Source organism: Dermacentor silvarum, unplaced genomic scaffold (genome assembly GCF_013339745.2).
Source record: "Dermacentor silvarum isolate Dsil-2018 unplaced genomic scaffold, BIME_Dsil_1.4 Seq796, whole genome shotgun sequence".
Lineage (NCBI taxonomy): Eukaryota > Metazoa > Arthropoda > Arachnida > Ixodida > Ixodidae > Dermacentor > Dermacentor silvarum.
Window position 1 is genome coordinate 38546 of NW_023606791.1, and position 26829 is coordinate 65374.

At 45.0% G+C, this 26829-nt stretch overlaps 1 protein-coding gene across 1 annotated transcript; it reads left to right on the forward strand.

Annotated features, from left to right (window-relative positions):
- On the forward strand, positions 1–26829 carry LOC119435574 (ribosome biogenesis regulatory protein homolog; the record flags this gene model as incomplete). The annotated part of the gene is made up of 11 exons (XM_037702376.2): positions 1–99; positions 738–776; positions 4125–4163; positions 7322–7423; positions 8014–8095; positions 10754–10861; positions 11477–11523; positions 14644–14751; positions 16791–16889; positions 19273–19307; positions 26572–26829. Coding segments are annotated over 11 exons (900 nt in total), but the record flags the coding sequence as incomplete, so codon positions are not given.

Below are 26829 nucleotides of genomic sequence, written 5' to 3' on the forward strand. Positions count from 1 at the left end.
TCATCACCATCCTTTTTTTACAGGTCACAGTCTCGAGAGGAATACCTCAAGGAACTTGCCAGAGATGACACACAGCTTCTCGTCAACAGACTCTTTCAGGTAGGGGCAACGAGGACAGAGATGCTTCATTTGACTAACAAAAAGCCATGTTACTCAACTTTGTATGGTAACACAAAAACATCAGTGACTATACTGGGCCTGCTACCACCGTATTTGTATTGTATCTATTGTGCAATTTTATTGTTCATTCCTTTGCACTGTATTATACACTGTGGCACAGCACTTGTGTCTTGGCTGCAAAGTGCTAGTTTAAAATGTTGCCAGCCAGATTCCGTGAAAAAGGTCAAAAGCATTTTTGTGACGGCAAGGTGGGGGAGGACACTTCAGGCACAGAAGTTGTGTTAACCATTTGATTGAGTGTGGAAGCTGGTTGCTTGCCCTTGTGTCTGTACTGTAGGACTGGGAAGCAAGATAACTAAATGTAAATACTAATACAGAAATCAATTATAAACTGATTTGACGATGTCCATAGATCATATAAACACAAGGCAGGAGAACTTCACAAGTGGGAAAATATTTTTATATTGATTAAAGTCTAGCAAGTCATTCAATCATCTGCTCCGTCATGCTAGAGCTCATATAGAGCTAATAAGTACCTAGTAGTGTAAAGTAGTATGCGCCACAGCAGTGCTAGCATACATCATAGCTAAACTTAATTGCTTTCATTTTTCTTGCAGTTGCCCACAGAGCGGAAAGAGGATGTCGTCGTTGCCTTGGTAAGATGAGCAGCAGTGATCATATTAAGTTTGCGTTTCACTGCGGCCAAATGGTTTGAGTCGACCTCCATTAACTTGAACTTTTATAGTAGAGTGTCTGTTTCTTGTGAAGGACTGCTGACACGACATTTTCAACTTGTAAATGAAAGATAAAATTTTCGCTTGAAATGAAGATGTAAGCCCATTAAACATAAAAAAAAATTACTGTCAGGCATCGGAGCGCTCCTAATCATAGACTTTATTTCGTCCTTCTACAAACTTGTTTTGGTGCTGAGGAAGAGGTCGCATCGTAATGTCACAATGCATTGACTCGCTCTGTTTCTGCAATCGCTGTGGCTGTCGCATGGCATAGCAGCTACATGAAACGTGTGCAGCGTCAGAAAAGTTTGCTCTGTGTCGTGTCGTCATGGTAACGTTGATGTCACCAGGTCCCGCATTTTGAGATCAACTTTAGCATCAAAATCAAATACAGTGTAGACCGCTTATAACGTAAGTCGCTGGAGTCGCGAATATCCGCACTATAAGCGGTACCGCACTATAACCAAAGCAACAATTTTCAAGGCCCGCACATATGCAAAACATGTGCACCGAGCGGCCACGTGTATGCGACAGTCGAGGAATGCAGATAGAACGTTTGCATTCAATTGACAGTCGAATCTCGTTAATTCGAACCAAATCACACGGCGGCACCTCCGACCGGCATTGCTCCGGCACCGCCATAGAGTAAAAGCTTAGGAGAGACCCCTTAATGTCGCGCGCGAAAAAAAAAAGAATGTGGCAGAAATTTCACCCTCTCTCAAATGGCAAGGTCGCCGATTCTGCATTGCGCCAGAACATGCGTGTACGTGCCGATGTCTCAGCCATGCTACCATAGCCACGTGAACCCTTCTTTCTCCTTTATGCTTCCTCTACTTTCTAGTCATGTGTTGACCTTGCACACTGCGGCTACGGCGCAGAGGGAAGCAGCGGCGCTGCCCCAGGCCGGCCAACGAAACTGCCCACGCCGTCAAACGCCCGCTTCCCGATAACGGCAGAAAACGAAACTTCGGGGAGCTAGCGCCAGGCCGGCTGCAGCGGCGGCAGGCGTGCACGGTGATATTCGAGAGTGAGGGAGCTACGAGGGAGGCTGAGGGGAGCCACCGAAGCGGCGAAGTTGCCGAGGCGAAATCCGCTTCCCTGCCGCCTTCCTCTCTCACATTCCACGGTCTCCGCGTGCGCCCTTCGCCGTGATACCGGCGCCGCCCGCTCCCTGAAGTTTTGTTTACTGCCGTTATCGTGAAGCGAGCGTTGGCCGGCGTTGGCAGTTTCGTGGCACTCGCTCGCTATGCGCGCCGTGATATTTCACGACTCGCACTCAAGATTCTGGTTTCAGCCTCACTGGCTGTTCGTTCGCACCACATGCCCTTCTCCTCCACTTCGTCTCTCTTTCTTCCTCGGGGCGCCCGTTTGAGGGGAGCGTTCGCTGTCTCCGCTGACTTCCGTACTTACAGGCAGCCGCACTGTAACCGGTATTTCGTCTCCCGCAACTGCACTATAAGCGATATGTGTATACATGGAGTGCTATGGGAAAATTAACGGGAGTCTGAAAAGACCGCACTATATCCAGCCCTGCACTATAAGCGGTTACGTTATAAGTGGTTTATACTGTCTAACTGTTTCACAACCTTCGTATTTGCTAAATGGCATTTTTTGTTCGCAAGCTAGAAGCATTTGGCGGGGTTTTTAGAACTTTGGAAATATGTGTTGGTACTCCCTTACACTATCAGCAACTTGAATGGTGCAAACCTGAGTGGATGGATGTACAGCATTTTGCATAAATAGAAGGACCACCACATGCGTTGTTCAGCCGTGTGTTGCAGTTCTCATGGTGCTCCTGACGATCCAGACACCGGGATAGCGAGTACGAGAGTTCTTTTCACTCATGGGGGCGTTGGAAATAATGACATATCAAAGAAACTCCCTTAAACAACCTGTAGTCAGGGTTGGGGTCGCAGGCAACACAGCCCACATACTGTTGACAAAGGCTGTACATGAAGTGTTTGTTTTGTATGCACAACGCTAAGCGAAACAGTGAGACTTCATTGGGTAGTGAGGGTAGCCTAAACAGAAATGAGGAAGAGACAGTCCCTGTAGAAGCAAACCGTTGGGATCTGGCGGCCGCAAATGTGAGACTTATCTCTGGCGCCATCTTTTAGTGGCATCTGTCGCTGCAACAGCAGTTTCAGCTTCAAAAACACGCACATATGTCTAGTGCTCGAGTCTTACAACTGAGAGTTTGGATTTTTGCTATAAGCTGATAAATGGCAAATACACTTGTGTTTTAAGCTTTGATGCACATTAAGGGACCAAGGTTGGTCATAAATTAATTTGGAGCCCTTCGTTATCATTGTCTCTCATAGCCTTCGTTACCTTGGCACGCCAATCATTCAGTCAATCAAAACAACCTTGTTAAGCCCTGTTCATGGCAGACACATTTCGATGAGGGCGAAATGCAAGAACGCCCATGTACCGTGCATTTCGTGCACATGAAAGAACACTGCGTGAGGAAAATTAATCCGGAGTTGCCTACTACTGCATGCCTCGTACTCATATTTTGGTTTTGTTGAAGTAAAACCCCAGAAGTTATTCCTTTAAATAAAATGTAAAAAACCTATCCAACTTATGTAGTCACTGACTACATTTACAAAGTGCCGTGTGTTCAATGATTGTGAACCTGTGAGAATAAATCATGTGCCCAAAACATCAAGCATTTGTGCCATTGAGGTACTCAGTATGACTCAATACAAGTAAAAAGAAAATATGTGTAATGTTCTTACCAATGTGCATCAAATAAGGAATCCATGTTGCATTCCTTTAGTCATTCTCAGACAGTTACGAGTGTGTACCCGTCTCAGTGGCTCAGGGACTATGGTGTACGGCTGCTTAGCATGAAGTCGTGGCTTCGATTTCCATCCGCAGCGTCGATATTCTGATGGGATGGAGCGCAAAAATGCTAGTGTGCCATCCCTTCGGTGCACATTAATTAAAAAACTCCAAGGCGTCAAAATTCATCCGGAAACACCGACTGTGGTGTCCTTCAGAACTCAGTGGGCAGTTTTGGTATATTAGACCTCGCGATATAATTTGTTTTCTAAGCAAATGTTTCAGGTGAAAATATTTGTAGCAGGACAGTCGACTCGGTATGTCAGGTTCAATTATGGCAGCAGATTTCTTGCAGGTGGCTTCTTTGTCGTGAGTTGTTTCAAGATCTTTGTAAATGAGTGCCCCCATTTGCTGCCCTCCGCTAGGTACTACTCATAGCTAGCTGCCAAATGTGTCCGTCACCTCACACATTTGATACCTTTGCAGCTGCCTGAGGGGACCACAAGAATACCCCGGGAGAAACCGGTAAGCCCTGGTGTTTCTTGACATCCTCTGCTTGCTTATAATATAGTAGAGTATACCGCATGGTCCTCGCTTGTGATGGTTTCGTTGCTTCTGCAACTGCATTATCATGCCTTCATTTCTGTGTGAGCTGTGCGCACAGTATCAGTTATCATGTCACAAAGCCTGTAGCTCTCTGTCCGACGAGTCCGTCATGAGTGGATGTTACGGGATGCAGGTGTCGGAGTGCATTTCACAATTGTCGCGATGATTGGCTGTAGATCAGGGACCTCACAATGTCACCCTGTCCTCCTCAGATCCAATGTCCATCCTCGTTGACATTGGCTTGCATCGTTTTCTCTTAATAAATCAGAAACAATAAGATAAAGAATTTTTGTGCAACGCCAAAGTAGTGGTAGTTTAACCATTTTATTGCTACCGCTTTTTCAAGACCATTTATACTTCATGCGAGATCTGTGGTTGAATCGTCACCGACGAAAAATGAATGTGTAGTGCATTTCAAGTACCACGAGATGACATGGAAATCCAGAATGAAAAGCAAAGCTAATGAACCACCGGGTGATATGAAACCTGTATCTATATGTTTATGCAAACGGAAGGTGTTCTTATGTGAACAAACTGGGAAAATGGACTCGGTTCACATACATGGAGATCCTGGTGTGATCATGTACTCGTACAATATATCAAGCAATATAAAACTATAGTAGCTTAGCATGAAATAATGAACAACCACAAGAAACAACAAAACAAGGACGGGTGTTCATTCATTACTTAGCGCTAAGCTGCCATAGTTAAAATGAAATGCTTACTAGCTCAACACTCAGTCCTCCTCAATGACAAAATTCATTTTTAAAGTTTGTAAATGACCAGTTGACTATAAGAAGTGACCACAGAAAGTATTGTATCCCTAGGATTATGTTGGGTTTGAGTAAGCAGTATGTGAGGGGCTAATTGCTCAATGTGAGTCTACTTGCACTACATTGTAACATTTTCATTGTGTTGGTAGCCTCTAACGCTGTTTGCGTTGGAAGCTACCAACTCTGAATTTGTGCACTGGAATGAATGCAACTGTGCGAGTGTTGCAGATCCTTCACCCTCTGTCAAGGACTGACTCTCTGGATCTTAATACATAGGAGTTTGTGATACGCTGATATATGCTGCTGCTGTAAGATTACCCATTGTATCTCCTTCAGATGCTGAATGTGTTATAAATTATTGTACCTATCAGCGTGATGCCTCCAATTTTGGATTACTTGTCACATTTAATATGTGTACAATACATCTTACGACACTTATTTAATATGGCATATCAGTTCTGCAGAAGCCCGCAAGGTGATAGAAGGTGTATGAAAGTCATCCACCTGTCTGTAGTACGAGCTACAAAGAAAAGACAATATGGGTTTCTTCAATACTTCGTATTGTTTTCAAGCTACAAAACTTACTAATAGCATGCATAAACTTTGCTGGTGGGAAAGGTCGGACAATAAACTTGCCGCCGTTTGTTCATGGCATAAGTATATATGTCCGTGAATAATAGGTTCTCTTCTTTGCTGGTTTTTTATGGTAATGGTTTATGTAGGGCAAATTTCTTATGTGGCTGGGTGTTTCCCAAGTAACACTCATGTGAAATAGGCAATTTTAAGTCCGTAGCTGTTGTATGTTGCAGCATACAGTCCACATTTGTTGTCGAACAAATCTCCCCTGAAGAGTTAAAATTTTTAAGCTGTTCTGCCTATGTATGTTTTTAAGATTGCCACAAAAGCAAAAATTATGTGAAAACAAAACTTAAAGATTACTGAAATAATTGGCACCTGGAGGGGATACACGGAATTCAGCTTTCGCTGGATACAGTCGCCGATAGTCTCCTCAAGCACCTGATTTTTGGGGGATCTGTTTGGTTATTCGGACTTCCATACGACACCACCAAGTTCTCCTTAGAACCAATGTAAAATGGTTAGCAAAATTTCAGATACCATACGTATGTCTTGCTCTATTTCTTTAGGCATGGTCAGCATATGTGACATTGCAGAAATGCCAGCTATGAACAAAGTTAAGTGTCATTCAGATTGTAGCCTGTACGCTCTCTTTCATAGGTGAGGCAGTTTATTGGCTCTCTGACTGTCATACGACTGCGCCGAATAATTTTACGTGAACTCCATCAAACTGTAACTTCTGTTGTCGACACTTGACAATTAACCCCCTTCGGTCACGATCTGCACAATTGTGCACATGAAAATAGTGCATCAAAATAAAAAGCTCCAATTAAGAATTAATATATTTAAGCTGTGTTGCAAACATCTCAAAGCACTTCTGATTGGGCCTGTGCTGAAAGTTTGAATAATAAGTGTCATCGTTTAGTAAAATGAGTTAGAAGGTCGACAGGTGAGTGTTGGCCCTAGGTGTCAGTTCATCTTCATGTAGCAGTTTCACTTCTTTCATTGTTTTTTTTGCAATTTCTTCTATTCGCTTTATATTTAAAGTGTCTGGACAGTGCTCTCACATCTGATATTTCCATAAAGATTTCTCGTATGAAGTCCACATTCTTTAAACTTGTCAACACTCACTCAATAATTGAAAATTCTTATTTTTTCCTGCAGCTGTACTGTTATTGTAATTCCAAATGCACAAGAAATGTGGTAAAACTAAACTTTCAATAGATAATTAATTGGCGCCTGGAGGGGTTGATGCACCACAGGTTAGGCCTAATGTCATGGATGTTGTAACCATGGCAAAAAATTCAGTGTTTGTCTGTTGTAGTGGTAGGCATCTAGTTATCATTTGTGTGCTGATGACAAAACGGGGGGCAAGCTGGTGTGTAAGCAGGAAGCTCGATCTGAATTACCTCCATTCAGCAGAAACAGTCAACATCGCAACAACATGCAACGCCCATCCGTCTGCTCAACGGGCGAATGCTAAAGGTCTCCGTGATATTGACCATCGCGAAATTTCATTGAGGTACTTCTTCACTGAAGCATATCACTGAGTAAATGTCTTAAGTGAGATTTTCATACGCCTAGGCATTGTAAAAAAAAAAAAAAGAGCGAAATTCTCCTGAAATTTGTTTCTTAGAATGCCCGACTATAAGGACATTTTTTCGGCCCTCCTCAGTGTCGAAAATTCACTTGGCAACATTACTTGAGCATGTGATCCTCTTTATGCAGGTACCCAAGCCGAAGCCTACGACGAGGTGGTCCGAGTTTGCCAAACAGAAAGGTATCAAGTCTCGCAAGCGTGAGAAGCTTGTCTGGGATGAGACCATCAAGGTGAGGCCAGTTGCTTTTGTAGGATGAGGCAACCGCTCACACAGGACTGCTTTTAATAAGAGCTAGTGGGCGCTCGTTACATGGTGTTACGTGACTGTCAGTTTTGGTTTAGTCAGTTTGAGGAAAACTACCTCTATACAGGACATAAACAATAAAATGCTTCATATAATATGAGAGCTTGTTCTAGATTTCGTGCTTCAAATGTGCTTCTGTTGTTACATGGGGGTATCCAAGGCTTTATTTGGGGGGTTTAAGTGGTTCTTGGTCTTATTTGATTGAAAGCTATGTGCCTTTAGTCATATATTGACATGTTTGTCTATTTGGAGTCTCAATATATGCTTTGATATTATGGTATCGTTACTTACACTGAATATTATGGTAATGGCATACAGCCTATTTCACTGTCTGATTTAGCATTGGAACAGCTAACATGGTAACTATGATTACATGGTAAAAGGCTACAGTTGCAGTCTTGGAAGAAACAAATTTATAGTTTGCACTTATAGATCATCTGCATCATGTAAAAGTTTAACATTTAAGCATGTTTTCTTGAACTTATAAATAACGCCTCAATTTTTTTCTGCACACAGGACTGGCGGCCTCGGTATGGCTACAAGCGAGTCAAGGTTGAGAAAGAGAAGAACTGGCTGATCGAAGTTCCTGAAAACAAAGGTAGGTGGTCTAAGTACCGTATTTATTCGTATATAAGGCGAGGTTATTTTTCCAGAATCTTTAACCTTGAAGTCGCCCCCCAACATATACGCAAATTTTGCCTTTACATGTGGCTTCACGGCAGCGCAACTTTCGCCTTATAGTGTGGCTTCATGGCAGTGCGCACCACAATGCCATGAAGCCACACTATAAGACATTATTATTTTTTTCTTGGGTCCTCCAACTGGCACCCTCACCTTATAATCGTGACTGCCTTATAATCGAATAAATATGGTAATGTCAACATTGGGCTAGCTGCTTATGCTTGATTCAAAATGTCACAGCACAACCTGGGACGAAGACGTAGACCAAGAACTAGGCTTGTGCGAATATTCCATATTCGCTTCGGCTCGAATTTCAGTATTCGAAGTATTGGAGACTGTCGAATATGTGTATTTTCTCGGGTAATAACCAGCTTCCGCGTATAGACTGCACCTCCAATAACAACACCTTGGAAATAAAAAAAAAATCCGCGCTTATAATTTGTGGAAAGAACCATATGCAATGCTAAAATTTTTGTAAAAACAGTCTCCATTCGCGGATGCATGAATCGTCCACGTCGTATCTTCGGGCGGCGGCTCTGTTCTCTACCTTTTCATTTGCGCTGATTGGGAACTTTGCCCTAGGAATGTGTCTTCACACAGCGTGTGCCATTCTGCTGGTAAACTATACCCCGAGGCCAATTTCTCGCTCCTGTGACGCCACACCTCAAGGTTGATTACAATTATAAGTTACCCGCACACCAATTTTTCTGTTAAAGTATTGATATTATTGGTGTGGGTATATGTGCAAAAATATGATATGAGTCACATCGTGCAGCTCTATAGCCAAGACAAGGGAAAGACGAATTCGTTTACAGTCACCTACTGATTTGTGCACCTGCTCAACAGTTTGAACATAGATCCCCCGACAACACCACCTTCTGTACTTAACCAATGTATAGCAGCAACTTAAGTTTCGGATGCTTTAAGGCGTCTGGCTCGATTTTTTCACATATCTGCATGCAGCAGCATTATGTATGGAGGCCATGAGGATAGTGCCATTCAGGTTGCACTACTCTGTACTCTCACTTTCACTAGCGAGATGGTCTTCGGCTTCACGAGAGCTATACAGCTGCTGTGAATAGATTGGTGTTGATGAGACACTAAATTGTAACTTTAGTGGCCGACATCCATCAAAACACTGGTGGACGGCAAACCACCGCAGGAAGTTTGCCGCTCATTGGTGATGGGGCCCAAGATCATGTTAGGGGTGAAACTGAGGACTACGAAAGTGGCTAGCATGCGTACCAAGTTTGTCTGTGCGCTTACAGAGCAAAACGGGTGAAGCTTGTTTGTAGACTGAAAGTATCAAGCTGAATTTGTGCTATACAGCATGAGCTGCTGGCGTTGAGCCATCAAGGTCGCACTTCATAGCATTGCGAACAGCACACAACGGGCGAACACGGAACGCTCTGCGGCATCAGCTATAGCAAAATTGTAAAAGACACTGAAGCACAAGAGTGAGCAACAACCTGTAAACTGATTTTCTGAGCTGCTGCAGTTGCATGAAATGTTGAACTTACATTTTTGTATGAATGAAAATATTTGAATAACAGCGTTTAGAAAGTAAACCAACTTCATCAGAAAGGAACCTGTTTTCTTTTTGGCAGAAACCAACTTTTTTGAGATTTGTTAACATCTGTCATTGTTTGATGCAAATATCACAACTATTCAAGCTATTCACTTTGAAATTATTTGACACTAATTAGTATACATTTCGGCTTCGCTTCAAACTAAAATATTGACATTTTCACAAGCCTACCAAAAAGCATATAAGAAGGAGCACCATCTCTCAATTCTATTGAGTTGAAAGACTAGTCCTTGTCTGCTTTGTTACTTGCTTTCAAGTTCTGGAGCATTTCCACAGCTACAACATTTCTATAAATAGTCTTGACGAAGAGAAATCCTCAAAATGTAGGCATCAAGCTTAGGTTCTCCTTGAGGCATCAAGCTTAGGTTGATCATCAGGTAGGCGTCAAGCTTAGGTTGATGGTTCTCCTTGAGTCTCCGTCCGGCTTCGTCTTGTAGTTCTTTGTCAGATTTGGTGACTGTCTAACCTAAAGCGTCCAAGATAGGCATGAAGGAGAGCACCGTCATTAACGTCTGTAGAATTGCTATGGCACACCGGGCAAATATAATGAAATATTGTGAAAAATGATCTTTAGAACGAGTTGATAGGCTAGTTAGCTTGACGTCCTAAGGCAACAGAGCAGGAAAGAAAATGACACAAACAAGCAGCTGACTCCAGCAATCGGTGCTCTTTATGTCAGTTCGTTTCTTGTGTCCTTTGTCTTTCCTGCGCTGCCGCTTTAGTAGGTCCTCCGACACTGATCTCGTACTTGAGCTGATCGCCAACGCGCGCTCTCATTTTGTTGTTGAATATGGGCATGCACTAGAAACTAGTCATTAAGGTACAGTGCTAACAACTAAGATATGCCGTAGTTACACCTGTTTTTGTTACCGTCTGTGTTGGCGTTTTCACTCAGCTCTGTGTTTCACCTTTTTAACATTGTGAGCGCCAACTAGGCCAGATAGAAGGTCTTCTGAAGTGCATGTGCACATTTTCTATCATCCGCAGACCCTATGGGAGACTTCCACGCTGACCTGAAGAAGAAGAAAAAAGAGCGTGTGGCCAAGAACGAGTACCAGCGGCTCCGGAACATTGCACGCAACCACAAGGCCAAAGGTGAAGGAGGGCATCTGCCTTTGACGTAGATTTGGCATCTACGTCTCAAAATTGAGATGAAACTTGCCACTAACAGTTTGAAGCAGTAGTGAAGATCCTATATGTAGTGTACTTATTCCGTAAAGTTAAGACGCAACCAAGGACGGAAAAAAAGCTTCATGACAGGAAACAATGGCACTCAAAACAAAATGCTTCACATACCGTAGATTTCCACAGTGCAGGGGATCTGCCTATGCTCATCGCTCATCAGGACCATTAGCAGGTGAAAAGACACATGCAAATGATGAGTTTTGTGTTGGGTGATTTCTTTCCATTTGGTTTGTCACTAAACTGCGAAGTGCATCTTATACATATAAACTTCGTTAAGTCGAAACTGCGGATCAAAATTATTTTGCTATATCGGAAAAAAGTTCATGTTTTTCAGTGACGCTAAGCACGGGAAATAAGAGCTGGTTACATAATTTATTTTGTTATATCAAGGTTCTACTGTTTTAGGATTTGCTCACAAGTGCGTACATACACGAACGCAATAGAAATTTCATACCTCTTGTTCACCTGGGTTACACTTTAACACCAGTGTCTTACAACTAATATGCATTCTTCCTTACAATTCAGTGCCAAAGAACCTGTTCCTGCCGACGGAAAACCTGAACAAGGATGAGGTGAGTTTGTTTGATCTTGTTGATGTCATGACTTTAGTATTGGCCTGGGGAATTGAACTGCCCATAAGATAACTGCTACCATACGATGACAAGATGTCTTCTACTTGCCAGGTGAACATGCAGTGGACTTATCTTCTGTGTCATTCATAGCCTATGAGTTTTCTGTGGAGGTATGAAACTCTGTACACTAAAATCTCCGCGATCCGAATTTCGCAGGGTCGCGTGAAGTACAGTTAAACCTAGATATAACGAAATTGACAAATTCCCGAAAAACTTCGTTATAAAGAGGATTTCGTTATATGCAGGTTCGGCACGAAAATTCGAGAAATAAACGTTTACCTATTTACTCGATTTTAACGCGCCCTCAATTGTAACGCGCCCCCGTTTTCCGTTTTCGTCGAAGCACTCATCCTCGGAATATCACACCAGGTACCGGATGCGTGGACGCGTGTCGTTTCGCACAAGCGCGAGGCATCGGAAACGAAGAGCGAGCGTCACGATGGCGTCGTATAGTGTTACAGTAGAACCTCGCTGTTACGTTCCCGGGGGCTGCGTTTTCCCGGTTGTTACGTCGTTTTCGACCGGTCCTGGACAGCTCCCATAGAACTCAATGCGTCATGCAGCGAGCGGCAAGTTGCCGCGCGTCAGCGCCATGCCGCGAGGCCACCGTGGCACGCGCGTCTCACCGCGCGGCAGCGCGTTAAGATCTCCCGCGCTCTCCGAACGGGCGAGCAACACCGCGAGCGCTCGTTGTTTCATGCGAGAGACGACGATCGTCGATTGAAAACCCGGCGCGGACCGGCGGCGTTCCGGTTGTGATGGCTCCATGACGTCACCCTCGTCGCTCTTGATTGGTTCATCTCGCGGCACGCGGCATTTGCCGCAGAACCCATTTCGCGCGGCACGCCGCAAGACCCCCGACCGATTGCTGCCGCTTTTGCCGCGCGTTTCTGACGCGCGTTTTTGCTGCGTGTTTTTGCCGCTAGCGTGGCCGTACCCTAAGTCCAAGAGCGATAACGCAGTCGCCGCGCGCCGTATGCTGTATGTGCGAGTGAAAACGTGGGAGGGGAGCCGACGACCGCATCTCGCGCGCGCAAGAAAAGCAGACAGGAAGTGCGCCTTCATCCGTTGCGCTCGAGACAGCGGTGAGGGAGCGAGGGGGGGGGGGGATAGCGGGGCGGCGCGCGGTCGCGCAGGTCGTATCTTGAAAGCGATCTGTGTTGGGACAGAGTCTAGCAGTGTAGGTGCGTCGGCGGCTCGTAGCTTTCTGCGTGCTGTGTGTTCTCGGCGCTCAGTTTGCGTTGAAGCGATAGACAACAGCACGAAGGTCACTTCGGTCGCTTCTCCAGCGGCGCTTCCACACGCCGCCAGCGTTTGACAGGGCGTGTCTGCGCTCATCGAGTCTGATGTGCCACAGCGTGTACCAGCGTGTCGGCAACATCAGCTGGAAAAGGAGAGAGTGCCGGCTTGGCAGGCTAGGCCAGCTGCAGCAAGCGGCAGGATCAGATTTGAATGAAGGGAGGGGGAAAGGTCATGCCCGCGGCGGCAAGATCGCCAGGTCGAGGGATGCAGGGCCGCCTCACACACGCACGCACACGTGCGCGCGCTTCGCATTACATCGCGGCGCATAAAAGGTGCTTCCGGTTGCTGCTCGCGCAAAAATGATAAAATTTGGGGCGAAATCTCTAGGTAGTCGGATGGGAAAATTCGTTATATCGACGGGGTCTCCCGCTGCCACTTCGTTACGTAGAGGTCTCAAATACATGTGCTTCTATGGAGTAACGGCGGGGAATAAAAAAACTTCGTTATATCCAGGAATTCGTTATATGGAGGTTCGTTATAAGCAGGTTTAACTGTATTCGTATCACCCAACATTCGTATCATCAAACATACACAAATCATGAAAAAATCAATTTATTTATATCAGCAAAAATTCCTAATAGTGGAACCCCATTGATACATTCCTCGCTGCTACGTTTTCCCGGCTGCTACGTCACGTTCTCGCAATCCCGACCTAAATCCTATTGACTTCCATGTATTAAGTTCCCCTTGATATGTTGCCAATCAGTAATTGCTCTTGAATGTGGTGATCACGTAAATTTAGCGGTGCAGCCAGCTTGTACGTTTCAACAAGTGACCGGTGCATTGCAGATACAGCGCGGCCGCCAAATCTTGAAAGCAATCTGCGAGGTGCGCAAAGTGCACGCCCATGCAGGAAAAAGATTGGAGGGAGGGAACCGCAACGCGAATGAAGCCGAGTGTGGTGGCTTAACTCGTGGTGCAGAGCACGTAGACACATCAGAGCCCGCGGTAGGCTTTAGTACTCCCGGTTGATTTGTTTTTTCTTTTTCGATACCCATTCGAAACCATTTGAAACTGTTGAAATAAACAAAAACAAAATCAAGGAAGAAAAAAAAGACATGGAGAAAGATCTCTTTCCTTCCTCCATGTTGCAGTTGCCAGCCGAGCGCGCACCAAGTAAAAACTACTGGTAACCAAACGTCTCGGCAAATCTCGATTCTCTGTGATCTCGACGTAAGAGGTCACGTGTTGAACCACCACTGCTGGCTACACGGAGTGTTCACATGCCAAGGCTGGCTGCATGATGTAATGCTCTGCCCTATATTTTTTCCTTCCTCCATGATGGCAACTATGGACCCCGCCCAGATCCCGCTATGGCGACTTGCTGTGCCGTTCGCTCCACTGGCTCGGCCGCCGCCGCCGCTGTTGCTCACGCGTTCGTATGATCCGCAGCGGCGTCACAACAAATTCTAAATGGCCGATGTTTTCATATTGTGAGCAATGTATTTCAGCTGGGGAATGTTACAAATTTGTCGCGCACTGAAATTCGTACCAGCCGTGATCGTATCACCGGGGTTTTACTGTAATTATGATGAATGAATAATATCAAGAAAAATAATTTTGTGGATCCATACATAACACTTGACTGAGGATATTTATTGTGAACTGTCCCTCTGAGGCCTTCAGGCAAGCAGTGGTGCAGTGGAGCCCTTGATGCTGTGGACAGCGGCTATTACGAGGGGCTAGTGAAATAACTTGTGTGTGGTCCCGAGTAATCTCTGCATTGTTTCCAATTCCGGGCTCTGCCAATCATTGCAGGTCTCCAAGGCAGTGACTGTTGCCAAGGCAGCGACGGCTTCACATGGCAAGTTTGCCGGCACCCTCAAGGAAGAGAAGAATGTCAAAGTTCGGCGGGCCAAGCGCAAGGTATGTTGCCTTCATTATTTTCTCGAGCTTTTCCAGGGACACCAAAGCAAAAAAATTTATTTGAGCTGTGTAAGTAAGGTACTCTTCTGAAATGCCAAAAAAAGGCGCTCTTACCGCACGAACAATGGTAAGTCAGAAATGATGGTGGCACGGCGTCAACGGAATATCGCGCCCACTAATATCTGCGGCACAATAGCAAGCACCCCCACATTCGAGTGATTTGAAATTGGCGCTAACTACCGAGCAAGCACTTCCGCCCTTTCTTGGCCCTGTTCACCACTTCACGCATTTTCACTGGACCGCTTGGCTACAGTTGTTCTTATTTTGTCTACCTTTTACGAAATTGCATGCTAAATTACATAAAATTACGCAGTTTTGTGTGAAAGAAAGTTAATGTTTAACTGCACTTCTGCTGAGGCCCGATAGTTAACCATAGCCAGATATCTATATAGCCATAGCTTTCGTCAGTTGCCATTTTTATCAAACGTGTAAAGTGTCATATGTGACTTAAGTGCAAGACAAATGGTGCTATTTTGTGTGCGATTCGTCGTACGATGCGTTGGGGTCCCACTCATACCATGATTTGGGACACATGGTACGAATGAGCGAGCGGTACATAGCGCTGACGAGAACCGGTGCCCCTGCATTAATTCTCGAAACACTGCTTTGCAAAGAAAGTGAAAACAAGCGTTTTTGCACAGCTTATTCGATTTAAACAAACGATGACAGTGTAAAGACAACTACGCGAGCAGCGTAGACATGTTTCCACAAGGCAATATTCGCAGTGTCAGCTCCGGTGACAGCCACCGATGGCTAGGAGCCAGCTGGCCTAGCTTGCTGGGCCATCGAATCGTAGACCAGTGGCACTTGCGACATGACCGCATGCAGCTCGTAATAAAGTGCCTATGTTGGTCAGCACAATGTGTACACAATTGTGTTGCGGTTACATTGCAATACATTTGATTTTATCGACGCTGGTGGAAGCAAATGCGCAAGCCAGGCAAGCTTGCGACCGCTGGGAGACTGTATAGGCCGAGCTCGCTGGCCACTAGATCCGGGGCCGGCAGCCCTTGAATTTTGGTCTGCGGCCGAGCAAGTGCCCCCCCTGAACTTTTCTTGGATTATCCTTCACCATAGGGGGGGGGGGGGCACTTGCTCGGAATCTTACGATATGAGTTTTTATGGCAACAAATCTGTTCATGTACTTGGCAGTGTGCTCAATGAATGCACATATGTATGAATTGGCCATGTTTCAGTTAACAGTGAAATGAGCTGCACAAGTTCTGTGAGCAGACATTTTTGTGGTAGCATCTATCATGTAATACATTATTTTAATGACAAGCTCTAGTTGTCAGTGTTATTACTGGTCCTTGGAACAGATTCTGCCAAATTATATTGAACAAATATGGAAAATCTGTGAAGAAATTTTCTTGAAATCCACCTAAAATTGCTACTAAATGCATTTTTAATGCTATTTGCAAGGCCGGAAACTTGCTGGGAAAATGCTGGGAAAATTCCAGCATTGCCCAGAACATTTGTACTTGCTGTGGTGTATCTGTGGCCATTGTATTCTGCTTTTGAGAACAAAGTTCTAGGTTTGATTTGCAAATACGGCTGCCGCATTCCGATGGGAGCAGCATGCAAAAACACCAATGCCTGTCACTTTAGGTGCATAGTAAAATAATCCCAGATTACCGAGATTACGGAGCACCCTCCCAACTATGGCAGCCTTCATATCCCATAGGATCCTAAATCCCATGATGTTATTCTGGAGCCGATACAGCGCGAAAGGACGGTACAAGCAAGAATACTAACACAGCAGAGCACTTTGTAATTTGTGTTCTTGCTTGTCCCTTCCTTTTGCACTGTTTCGGTTCTGGTGTGTACCAGCTACAAACATGTCAGTGCCCCATTTTGGTATACTGTTCTGGTTCAGAATTTTGTTTGTGCAAGGGCACCAGAGAGCCCTCACATCACGCGGTGTCTGTCTAATGCTGAGAGTGATTGCCATGCTTCTTTTTTTTTTCTCTCTGTCACAGTTTGAGTCCAACTTTAGAGACAGTAGGAAGGAGCGGGATGCTCAGTTGAAGGTGTTCAATGACATGCAGCGCAAGAAACCCAAGCTCGACGTCAAGCGGGTGAGTGGCAACACTGGCAGGACGCTTTGCACCGTTTACCTCTGACTTGCAATAACCAGTCATCATTAGTGGCCTTTTTAAGTCCACTATAGGACAAATGACCCAGCGATTTCCGATTGCCTGCGTCATGTGGCAGCTTACTGTACCCCATGCCTGCAAAATTATTGGTTCTCATCAGCTCCCCTCTACTGCAGTTTGCTCTGAAGGGCCCTTTTTAGTTTGTTTTCGATATGGAATCTTTGCTGTGGATTAATTTTAATCACTTCAGTCTTCCACCCACCCTATTATGCTCAGAGAGTTTGACAATGGATGGCCCCAATTTCTAACTTCCACTGCAGTCTCTGTTCATGTTCTTTTGTACAATAACTAAAGAAGCTAAGTATGCCCTTTCTTCAGCAGCAGCAGTGGCCTTGTTTAATGCCCGCTGAAGTACTAAGGACTCTCCCTGCAATCTTCAGTTCTGTCTTGCATCAGCCAACTACATCTTGTGGTTGCCAATTTCCTATCATCAAGCTGCCTAACCTTTCCACCTTCCATCCTTGACTACTTACTATTATTACTACTTGCTTATTTACTACTTGCTGCATACATTCGTTTTGGGTTATTGGGTGCGAATCTAATATGAAGAAAAACAAATCGAGACAAGAACTGTCAAATTCAACTCATTCAGAGCAGACAGTTCACTTCTCAGAGAAGTTGCCAGCATGCACGATTCTTGAATCTGTGTTAGTACAATTGTGCATTTTTGTCCATTTCATTTGCTTTGCTCTTCTGTCTAATTTCAGTGTGCATTGTGATTAAGCAAACTGGCAACTGTCTTGAAAAGTGAGCTATACTCTGTGAATAATGTTAACTGCATTTGGCACTCTTTCCTGCGATGTAGATGTTTTTTGGTTTTTTTTTTGTATATATGCGAAGTAGAACAAAAGAGGTTGGACAATGTCACTACTCACTGCTCCCCTTGTGTTTTGCTGGGCGCCTGGAACACCACAACACACCAGAAGAAAATTACTCACCATGTTTCCCTTTCCTTGGCAAAGCACCTTTTCTGTTAGTCTTAATAGGCCACTCCTTTCAACGTAATCGAAAGGTGATTTTATTCAGAAGTGGCTGCCAATTTGTGCAGCACAAATGGAGGCTCTCTGTCTGTGAGCCTTATCCTGAGGTAGTACTGCCAGCCGGAAAAGAGCAGAAAAAACAATATAAACAAACATAAGCCCCATATCGAATAACTGCTTATGGGCATGGGGGTCCCATATAAAACTTGTATGTTCGAACATGTTATATGGGACAAATCCCAGATGATTATATAAATGTATCGGAATCCCATATCAAAACTCAGTGTTGCCAAATATTATGGGGCCTCTTATGACTCTTATGATGCTCTATGGGAACATTATGAGTTTTTATATGGAATACCCATACCTTCATATAATCATATAGTCGCACCGCATTTGTGCTATATGACATATGCGAACATACGACCCTCCCCCAGCCCCTCGTATGTTCATTAAGGATTATTCGATGTGGGACTTAACGCGTTTTTTCGATAGGGAAGGCATCCACCACTAAGGAAACCCAAGAAGCTGGCATGTTTGTTACTGGTGCGCGCAAAATGAAATTAGTCCTTGGTTATTAAAAGAAGTGGGGAGCCAGGAAAGATAAGGGAAGAAATTTGCGAGCAACACCCATCTTATGGAGGAGTGAGATTTTATTATCGTTAATCGTGACGTAACTGACGAGCATGTGATGTTATTGATGTCATGACCTCTCACTCATGTTAGTCACCCATTTTGACACCCGTGCTAAGGCACAACTGGCGGGAAACCGTCGTGCACATGGAGCTGAAATGCTGATGATAGTTTTTTTCTACACGCGGACATGATCCTGGGGGAACTAGCCCTTAACAGCTTCGCTGTAAAAGTTAGACATGCAGACACGGACACAAGAACAGGGAAACAGACAACACAAATGGTGAGTATTAACTGAAAGGTTGCACAGTGATGGAAAAGAAGATAGACACAAAACTTATCTGTGCAGGCTCAGGAATGGCATCGCCACCTTTAAAGTTATCTATTACCGCTCAAACTGTTCCTCTTCTTGTCCACCACTGTTAGACTCTTCACTTGATAGTCTGTTTGTGTTGTCCGTTTCCTCCTGATTGTGTCCGTATCTGCATGCCTAACTTTTGTCGAAATGTTGTAGTGAAACCTCATTGGTCATTCTGGGAAGCCAAAAAGCAATCCAAGGAGCCCAAGGACATTAGCTCCATTAGAAGCCCCGCTATAGATGTCCTAAACTTTTTGCATTTATGATTGTTCACTGTAAGGTGTAAGCTGGCGATGCTTTGGTCACATTTTATATTTGCTTGTCTCTGTTTCAGGCGGCCAACCAGTTCATTCACCAGGAAGAGATAGAGTGAGTGTATTTCTCCAATTTTATTTTATAATCTTTGGTAGTGGTGCAGATCTCACTGAAGTGTCCATATATTCGTGCCACACCTTGTTCTTCTGTTTTGCACTCCAAGCTTGTGTTTAATAGCAGGGGAGCGGGGGAATTTCTTTGGTGCAGAAGTAAGGGTTGTGATGCACATGAAATGAAAAATCACTGATGATTATGATACTCCTTAATGCAAAATTTCAGCACAGCTGTATGTGTTCATTTCGCTATATATGAAGGCAGTGGTTCTCAAATGGGGGATGCGAAGCCATTTTTGGGGGTCCGCAAGAGCCACACTCGCAAAAAAAATAGAGAAAGGAAAGAAAGAAGGCCGTGGCTACTGCAAATCTTAAGGCATTCTGGTTGGGGACTGCAGAAATGTGTAAAGCTGTTAACGGGACAGCATTAAGGGCCCCGTGTCGCAGAAAATCCAGCGTCGGTGTAAGCGCCGGTGTCCTTGGTAGAAATCTTGCTGAACCACATCATCCTGAACCACCCCGACCGGGCAGGCCCTTTGCGTGGCGCAAGGTGTTAGTGAAGAAAAATTGAATTTCTGAAAGTAAAATCTGTCAGAAAAATCATAAAGTACGACTTAACCACAATCTACAGATGTGATAGCGTCGGATTGTAATTTGAATACAGTAAAAACTCGTTAATTTGCACCTCATTAATTCGAACTTCTGGATAATTCGTAGGGATGGGCTAATATTTGATCGAATAATTCTATATTCGTTATTTGCTTCGATTCGAATTCAGATATTCAATATTTTCGAATTATTCGGCGTTTCCGAATAAGCAGCCAGAAGCCACGGACGGCTGGTACACATCTCGGAGGCTATGCTTCATGTCATGGCTGCCATACACCTAACCATAAATCTCGAAGGCTATACGTTTTTGCATTAAGAGGCGGAAATGTGCAACGCAAAAGAGCAGAAACGGAGCTAGCGTACAACCGAAATGAAGTGGCGGAGTCCGCATCGCCATAGTCATCAGCGGAAATCGTACGTGAATGACAGCAATGATAGAACACTTCGTGCCTATTTTTGCCTTTATTGTGTTTACCGCCACGCATAACAACATGTTGGCCACGGGATTTCATGGTCGCCATCCATAATCGCGTCGATAGCTGCCGCGGTTTCTTCTGCAGCGGTTGCGGCAAAAAGTAGTTGTGTTTTGACTCAATACGCATGTCGGCCGCGTGCCTAAGAAGCTGCGTAGCGGTCATCCATGATCGCATAGATAGCGACCGCGATTTCGTCTGCAGTTGTTACAGCGAACGGTAGTTTCGTTCTGACTAGGTGCGTGCGTTTGCAGCGTGCCTTAAGCACCGTAAAGTCGCCGTTCATAGTCACGTTGATAGCGGCTGCGGTTGTGACTAACAGTTGTTTCGGTTTGACTCGGTGCAAAGCTGTTGAGGTTCAAGAGCACCGGCTACATCGCCATGGATGTGCGATCTGTTGGCGGTCAGCTTAGAGGCGAAAAAATAATCGTCATGTGCGCACGGTAGTGCAAAGTGTGTCGCAAATGATGGTGCGTGCCGCGGCCGTGCTGCGAAGGAGTCGCAAAGCCTCGATCGCTGCTGCAAGAGCCAATCAGTCACGAGATGACGAGAATTGCAGCTTCCGCACTGCTTTTGTGCAAAATAGCAGAAGGATTTGCTAATCAATTAAACTAATAAAATCGTGCTGACATAGTAAGCATTTGCTTATTGTTTTCTGGATACCCTGATAATTCGGCATTCGGTTAATTCGGATGTTTTATGGTTCCGTGAAATTCGAATTAACTAGGTTTTACTGTAACATGTGATATATACTATTCAAACTATTTGATTGAAAATTATTCGACCAAATCACTAATCGCTTCGAATTCGCTTCGAACCTCAATTTCACTATTCGCCCATCCCTAATAATTGAAACTGATTGTCACGGTCTGGCCACGCAGCGTATGCATCTATGGGTAAACCAACTCATTATTTTGCATGAGCATCGGCTCCTCCATCATTAATTCATACCTGCCAACTCCTCCGAATTTTCCGTAAAATGTACGAATTTGGACCAGGCTTACGATTTTACGAATGTCGGCTCAGTGTTTATGGAAAAGTGGTTATATTCGCGAAATTATTTTTTTAAATTCTAATAAAGTCACACCGTTGCTCGTGGGCGGGGACGCCCCTTACATAGGGGCGCATAGAGATGGGGGTGTGTGCCGTAACCTTTATTGTCTGCAAAGTAAGGACATTTTTCACTCTGTGACGTTGCCTTCATCATCGGGTCGGCCTGACGACGGCCGGACGTCACTGGTTGTCGTTACTGTCAACATAGAGACCCACCTGCACGTAATTGGCGCCCCCAGAGACGACGGCGATTTCGGGTCGATGTGGCAGGCACAGTTTCTGTATTGGAGGCTGTGACTTGTCGTCTTGCCTGTCACCTTCACTAGGCTTTTTTCGCGAGTATGACCTGTTTTGTGGGCCTCGCTTTTTCTTTTTTTGTGTGCGACGTGCTGCTGCATCGGGCGCAGTGCGACTCCGACACTCCGGTGTTTCGTAGCCCTAGCAGCTGCGAAGTGTGTTGGCGTGTTCGAAAACTCGTCAGTACTAAACCATAGCCTCCTCGATTTTATCGAGGAGGTTATGACTAGACTCTATCAGTACTTCCAAGTGTGTTTGAAGACGTTCCCTTCAGCAGAATTCCCGTGCCCCAGCCCCGGTCGCGAGTTTACGAATTTGAAAGTCTTGAGGTTGGCAGATATGTTAATTCGAACTGCGCACCGCCGAACTGAGGCCTCCACGATCGGGTTGCCGGGCTCGGAACGAGCGGTTTAGTCCAGAAAATCGAATTTCGGGGCCTAAATTTATCCGGAAAATCGGTCGCGAAATTGCATTAGCTTATGGGAACCCTGACTGTGCATTTATGAAGTCTGGAATATTCATCAAGTCTGAAAAATCTGTTGAGAACTGTAATGGAGGCGCTCGGTGTCGGGCGCCTATTTTTCAACTTCAAGGAAGGTGAAGATGAAGCTATGCGTCACGTTAACGTTTTCGAATACAAACTGATGGCTGTCGATTTCAAAGCAAAAAGTGATCACAGATTATTTTGGTCAATAAATATTGTGAGTTAATAGTGCTTTCTAGCAACCTGGTGTCAATTCTGGATGTTTATCAATGACTTTCGCTAGTTCGAATTCGGTTTAATTCGAACTCGTTAATCGTCCCTGTGAAATTCGAATTAACAAGCTTTTACTGTATACGAGAAAAACCTGATAAGCAGCCAGGGATCTTTGAATGCTATCATGTTCCACTCTTAAAGGCTAAACTTAAGTGTCCTCGAAATTGTTTATGCAGTTTTCTACGGCATACGAGGTCTGTTAGAAAAGTATCCGACCTTTGGCCGAAGAAAAAGAAACTGGAATAACTGGAGCGTTGGAAACCTAATCACCCTCAAAGTAGTCTCCTTGGGACTCCACACACTGCTCCCATCGCTGCTGCCATTGTTGGAAGCATCCCGAGAAGGCCCTATTTCGGAATGGAGTTTAGTAGCTCAGCTGTCAATGCGGCCATAATGTCCTCTCTTGTCTGAAATCGCCCTCCTTTCAATGGCTACTTGATTTTGGGAAACAGCCAGAAGTCGCAGGGGGCCATATCAAGAGAGTAAGGAGCCTGTTGAACAACAGGAGTATGGTGTTTCGCCAAAAAAGTCTGAATCAAGTGCGAGGAATGTGCAGGAGCATTGTCGTGATGGATGCGCCGATTTCCAGTTGACCACAACTCCGGTCTCTTGTGCCGCACAGCATCACGTAGGCGATGGAGGACATCCCTATAGTACTCTTTGGTGATTGACCCTGTGGTGCGTACTCGTGGTGTACCACACAGCGGGAGTCAAAGAGAGCAGTCAGCATCACTTTGACGTTGCTGCGCAACCACTGTGACGACTGGGATTTGGTTTCCGGGGCGTACCCGTACACCCAAGACTCGTCACTAGTGATTATGGTGTTCATGAAGTCAGGATCACTGTTTGTGGAATCCAGCATGTCCTGTGAGACTTCAACATTAAGTTGCTTTTGCTCCACCGTGAGCAGCTTCGGCACAAATTTCGCAGCAACTCTCTTCATGGACAAATCTTCGGTGATAATGGAATGTGCAGAAAAAGTGCTGATGCCCACCTCTTCCGCAATTTCTCGGATCGTTGCACGACGGTCCCGCATCACCACAGCGTTCACTTCGGCAATGACCTGGTCATTTCGGCATGTTGATGGCCGACCGGAGCGTGGCTCGCTCTCCACCGATGTGCGGCCGTCTTTAAACCACTTGTACCACTCCTTAATCTGTGTGCTGCTCATAGCATCGTCACCGAACGCCGTCTGAATCTTCTGGCTGTCGCCCAGTTTCAGGCAAACTTTGATGCAGTAGCGCTGCTTCAGTCGCTCCGTCATTTTCCTTGCAGTAAAAAAACCGACGAGAGCACTGCGCACTACCTCACTCAAACGCTGCGTCCCAGTGACTGATGCTAGCGGCAGGCGGGAAAAAATTTGCGCATGTGCACGAAGGTTCAAGTTTGGCTGATGCAAGCGCGCTTGTTTCATATCCATCTGGTGTTCACAAACAAAAAAATAAGGTCGGATACTTTTCTAACAGACCTCGTATGCATGCGAGCATGCTTTTTCCAGGCTTGCATACTTGAAAAGCAAATACAGAAACAGGTTGAATGTGGCTGCAGATATACAATTCTGCTTAAGTGTAACCACACCACATATTGGCAAGCTGTCCAGATTGAATTAATGTTGCACTTTGGTTTCACCATTCTTTGCCAGGTAGCATCAAAGGCACCTATCTCATGCCGCATGTTGGCATGAGACATAACCCCCATAAGCAAAACCAACATGGTGGAGTCCGAACTCTTGGAGCATGTCGCTACTGACAATTAAATAAGTGGTTAAAATTAATGGGGGAGTTTCTAAGTGCAGGTAGTGCTGCCTCGTTCTGGGAAGAGAACTCCGACGGGGCGATTGTTGTCCCGACATACGGAGGCGTTGTGTGACGGAGGCGACGATAGCAGCGGCAGTGATGACGAGTTTGACAATGGCCCGTCTTTGACACCACCCCGATGTTCAACCAAAGTGCAATGTCGTCGATCGAGTCGTTCATTGATTTCATGCAGGCTAAGTTATAGCCGCCAGTGTGCGTGCAGCAGCTGGACACGATGTACATAGCGGTTGTGAATCCGAAACTTCTGCGGAAGCAAGTGCAGATTTCTATTTCAACTCGCCTAACGATTGATACACTATTTAGAGATATAAATAAACGCTTTATTTTTGACAGCCAACGTCGATATTTTTATCGCTAGTGGTAAATTTGGTTTTGGGACTGCAAAGATGTATTCTGACTTTTTTTTTGGCAGTCCAGATATAGCGATGATTGGTTATAACGATCGGATTTTTCGTTCTTGTTATCGTTATAAGTGGACTGCACTGTATACTGTTTAAAAACAACTGCGGAATATGCTTTCGTAGTCTCAAAACCTAATGTGCCGCTTGCAGTAAAAAATTTATGTAGAAAGTAGGCTGTGAAAAATTAAATGTTTATTTATACCTCTAAATCACGTTTCAATCGTTAGGCGCGCTGAAATAGAAATCTGCACTTGCTTTCGCGGAAGTTTCGGGTTCACAACCGTGGTGTGCATCGCGTCCAGCTGCTGCGCTAACATTGGCAGCTATAATTTAGCATGCATGAAATCAAAGAGTGACTCGATCGACGACATTGCACTTTGGTTGAACATCGGGGTCGGTGTCAAAGACGGGCCATTGTCAATCTCATCGCCACTGTCTGTCGTAACGATCGCCACGTCGGAGATGTCTTCGCAGAACGAGGCAGCACTGTCTGCACTCGGAAACTCCTCCGTTGAAGCACTATCTGTTTCATCGTCAGTAGCGACGTACTCCCATAGTTCGGTTATGTCAGCGGCTTCCACCGTGTTAGTTCACCCATGGGGGTTTTGTCCTAGCACACAAAGCTCCCCCCCCCCCCTTTTCCGTTCATCGGCATGGTCACTGCTAAGAGCCTTCATGCTCCCGGTTGTCATAATTGTCGATATCATCTACTGCGCGAGCTCGTACTTAGAGTCTGCAAAATTTGCAGCTTTGTTTCAAGCGCACCTCTCGCTACTTCCGTGACGCATTTCTGGGCTCGCTTAGAGAGAGAGAAAGGGAACGCAGGCGCAGCTCGCTTATCGCTTTCTTTACCTCTCCTCTTTTATGAACGCTTGCACGACTGCCAGTGATGACGCAAAGCAGCTGGTGCCATCTTTGCATGCTGCGCCAACTTGCAATGCTCTCCGTTGCTTACGCAATCGGCGCGCGGGCGGGATGCGCTACATGGTAATGGTGGCAGATACGAACTCGTGTAGGCAAACTTCGCCCCGTGTCGGTTAAAATGCAAATTTCACGATTATTCTGCATGAAAAACACTGCCCAGAAGCAAAATTTCGATCGTTATATCCGATATGCGACGAATAACATATATTTATATATGGTTTTTTTTTCATAGCCCTAATACATAAGTTGATACCCTTAAGTCGGACTCATCGTTATAACCGATATATCATTGTATGTTGTATTGTTTTAAGTGGACTGCGCTGTATTGCACAAAAGCAGTGCAGAAGCTGCAATTCTTGTCATCTCGTGTCCGATTAGCAGTCGCAGTGGCGAGGGCTTTGTGGCTTATTTCACATTGTGGCTGCAGTGCAAAACCCACGTCGTCATCCGAGACATGTTTTTTACTACCGCGCTCGTCGTGATTATTCTGCGTTTCCAAGAGAAACGAGCAACTGGAAAGGCCATTTTCGCAGAATTTAGTGACACGGCCACTGTATGGTCTTCAAGCATCACATTAGAATGACCGGCGGGCTTTGAAGTTGTTTGTGAGACCACGTGACTGCCGCATCCGCTTATGGTAGTGTGATGAGTCCTTTGCCACATCCGAAACCGTGATGTGCGCAGTGTGTGTTTTGAACGGGTTGTGTTAAAGATGTTCTAAATTATTATTTGTGGTGGTCTCCAAAAATTGAGGCTTTGTACCATAATTATAGAACATAAAGCGTCGTCAAAAATGAAATAAACAAAAAAAAACTTTTCTTGTCGATACTCCTTTAACCATGCATAGCATGCTAATACAGCTGAGGTACCAGTTGTACGCATTGGCCAAATAAACATGCTTTCTAATATTTGACGTTTTTGTCCACCCCTGCAGGGTGTCCGAAAACCCCAGACGACGGAAGGCAGGCAAGAAACACCACGGAAAGGAGATGTCCTCGAAGAAGAAAGGTGGTCTCAACCACAAGGGCAGGAATCGATCGCAAAATTCAAAGCACAAGAGGGGACGGAAGAAGTAATAAATCAAGTTTTTGTTAGACATGTGATTGTGGGAACAGCCTCATTGATTTGTTGACTATTTGCTTCATCTTATAGACTCATTAAAACATAGGCACAGGCTGCAGCACACCTCTCA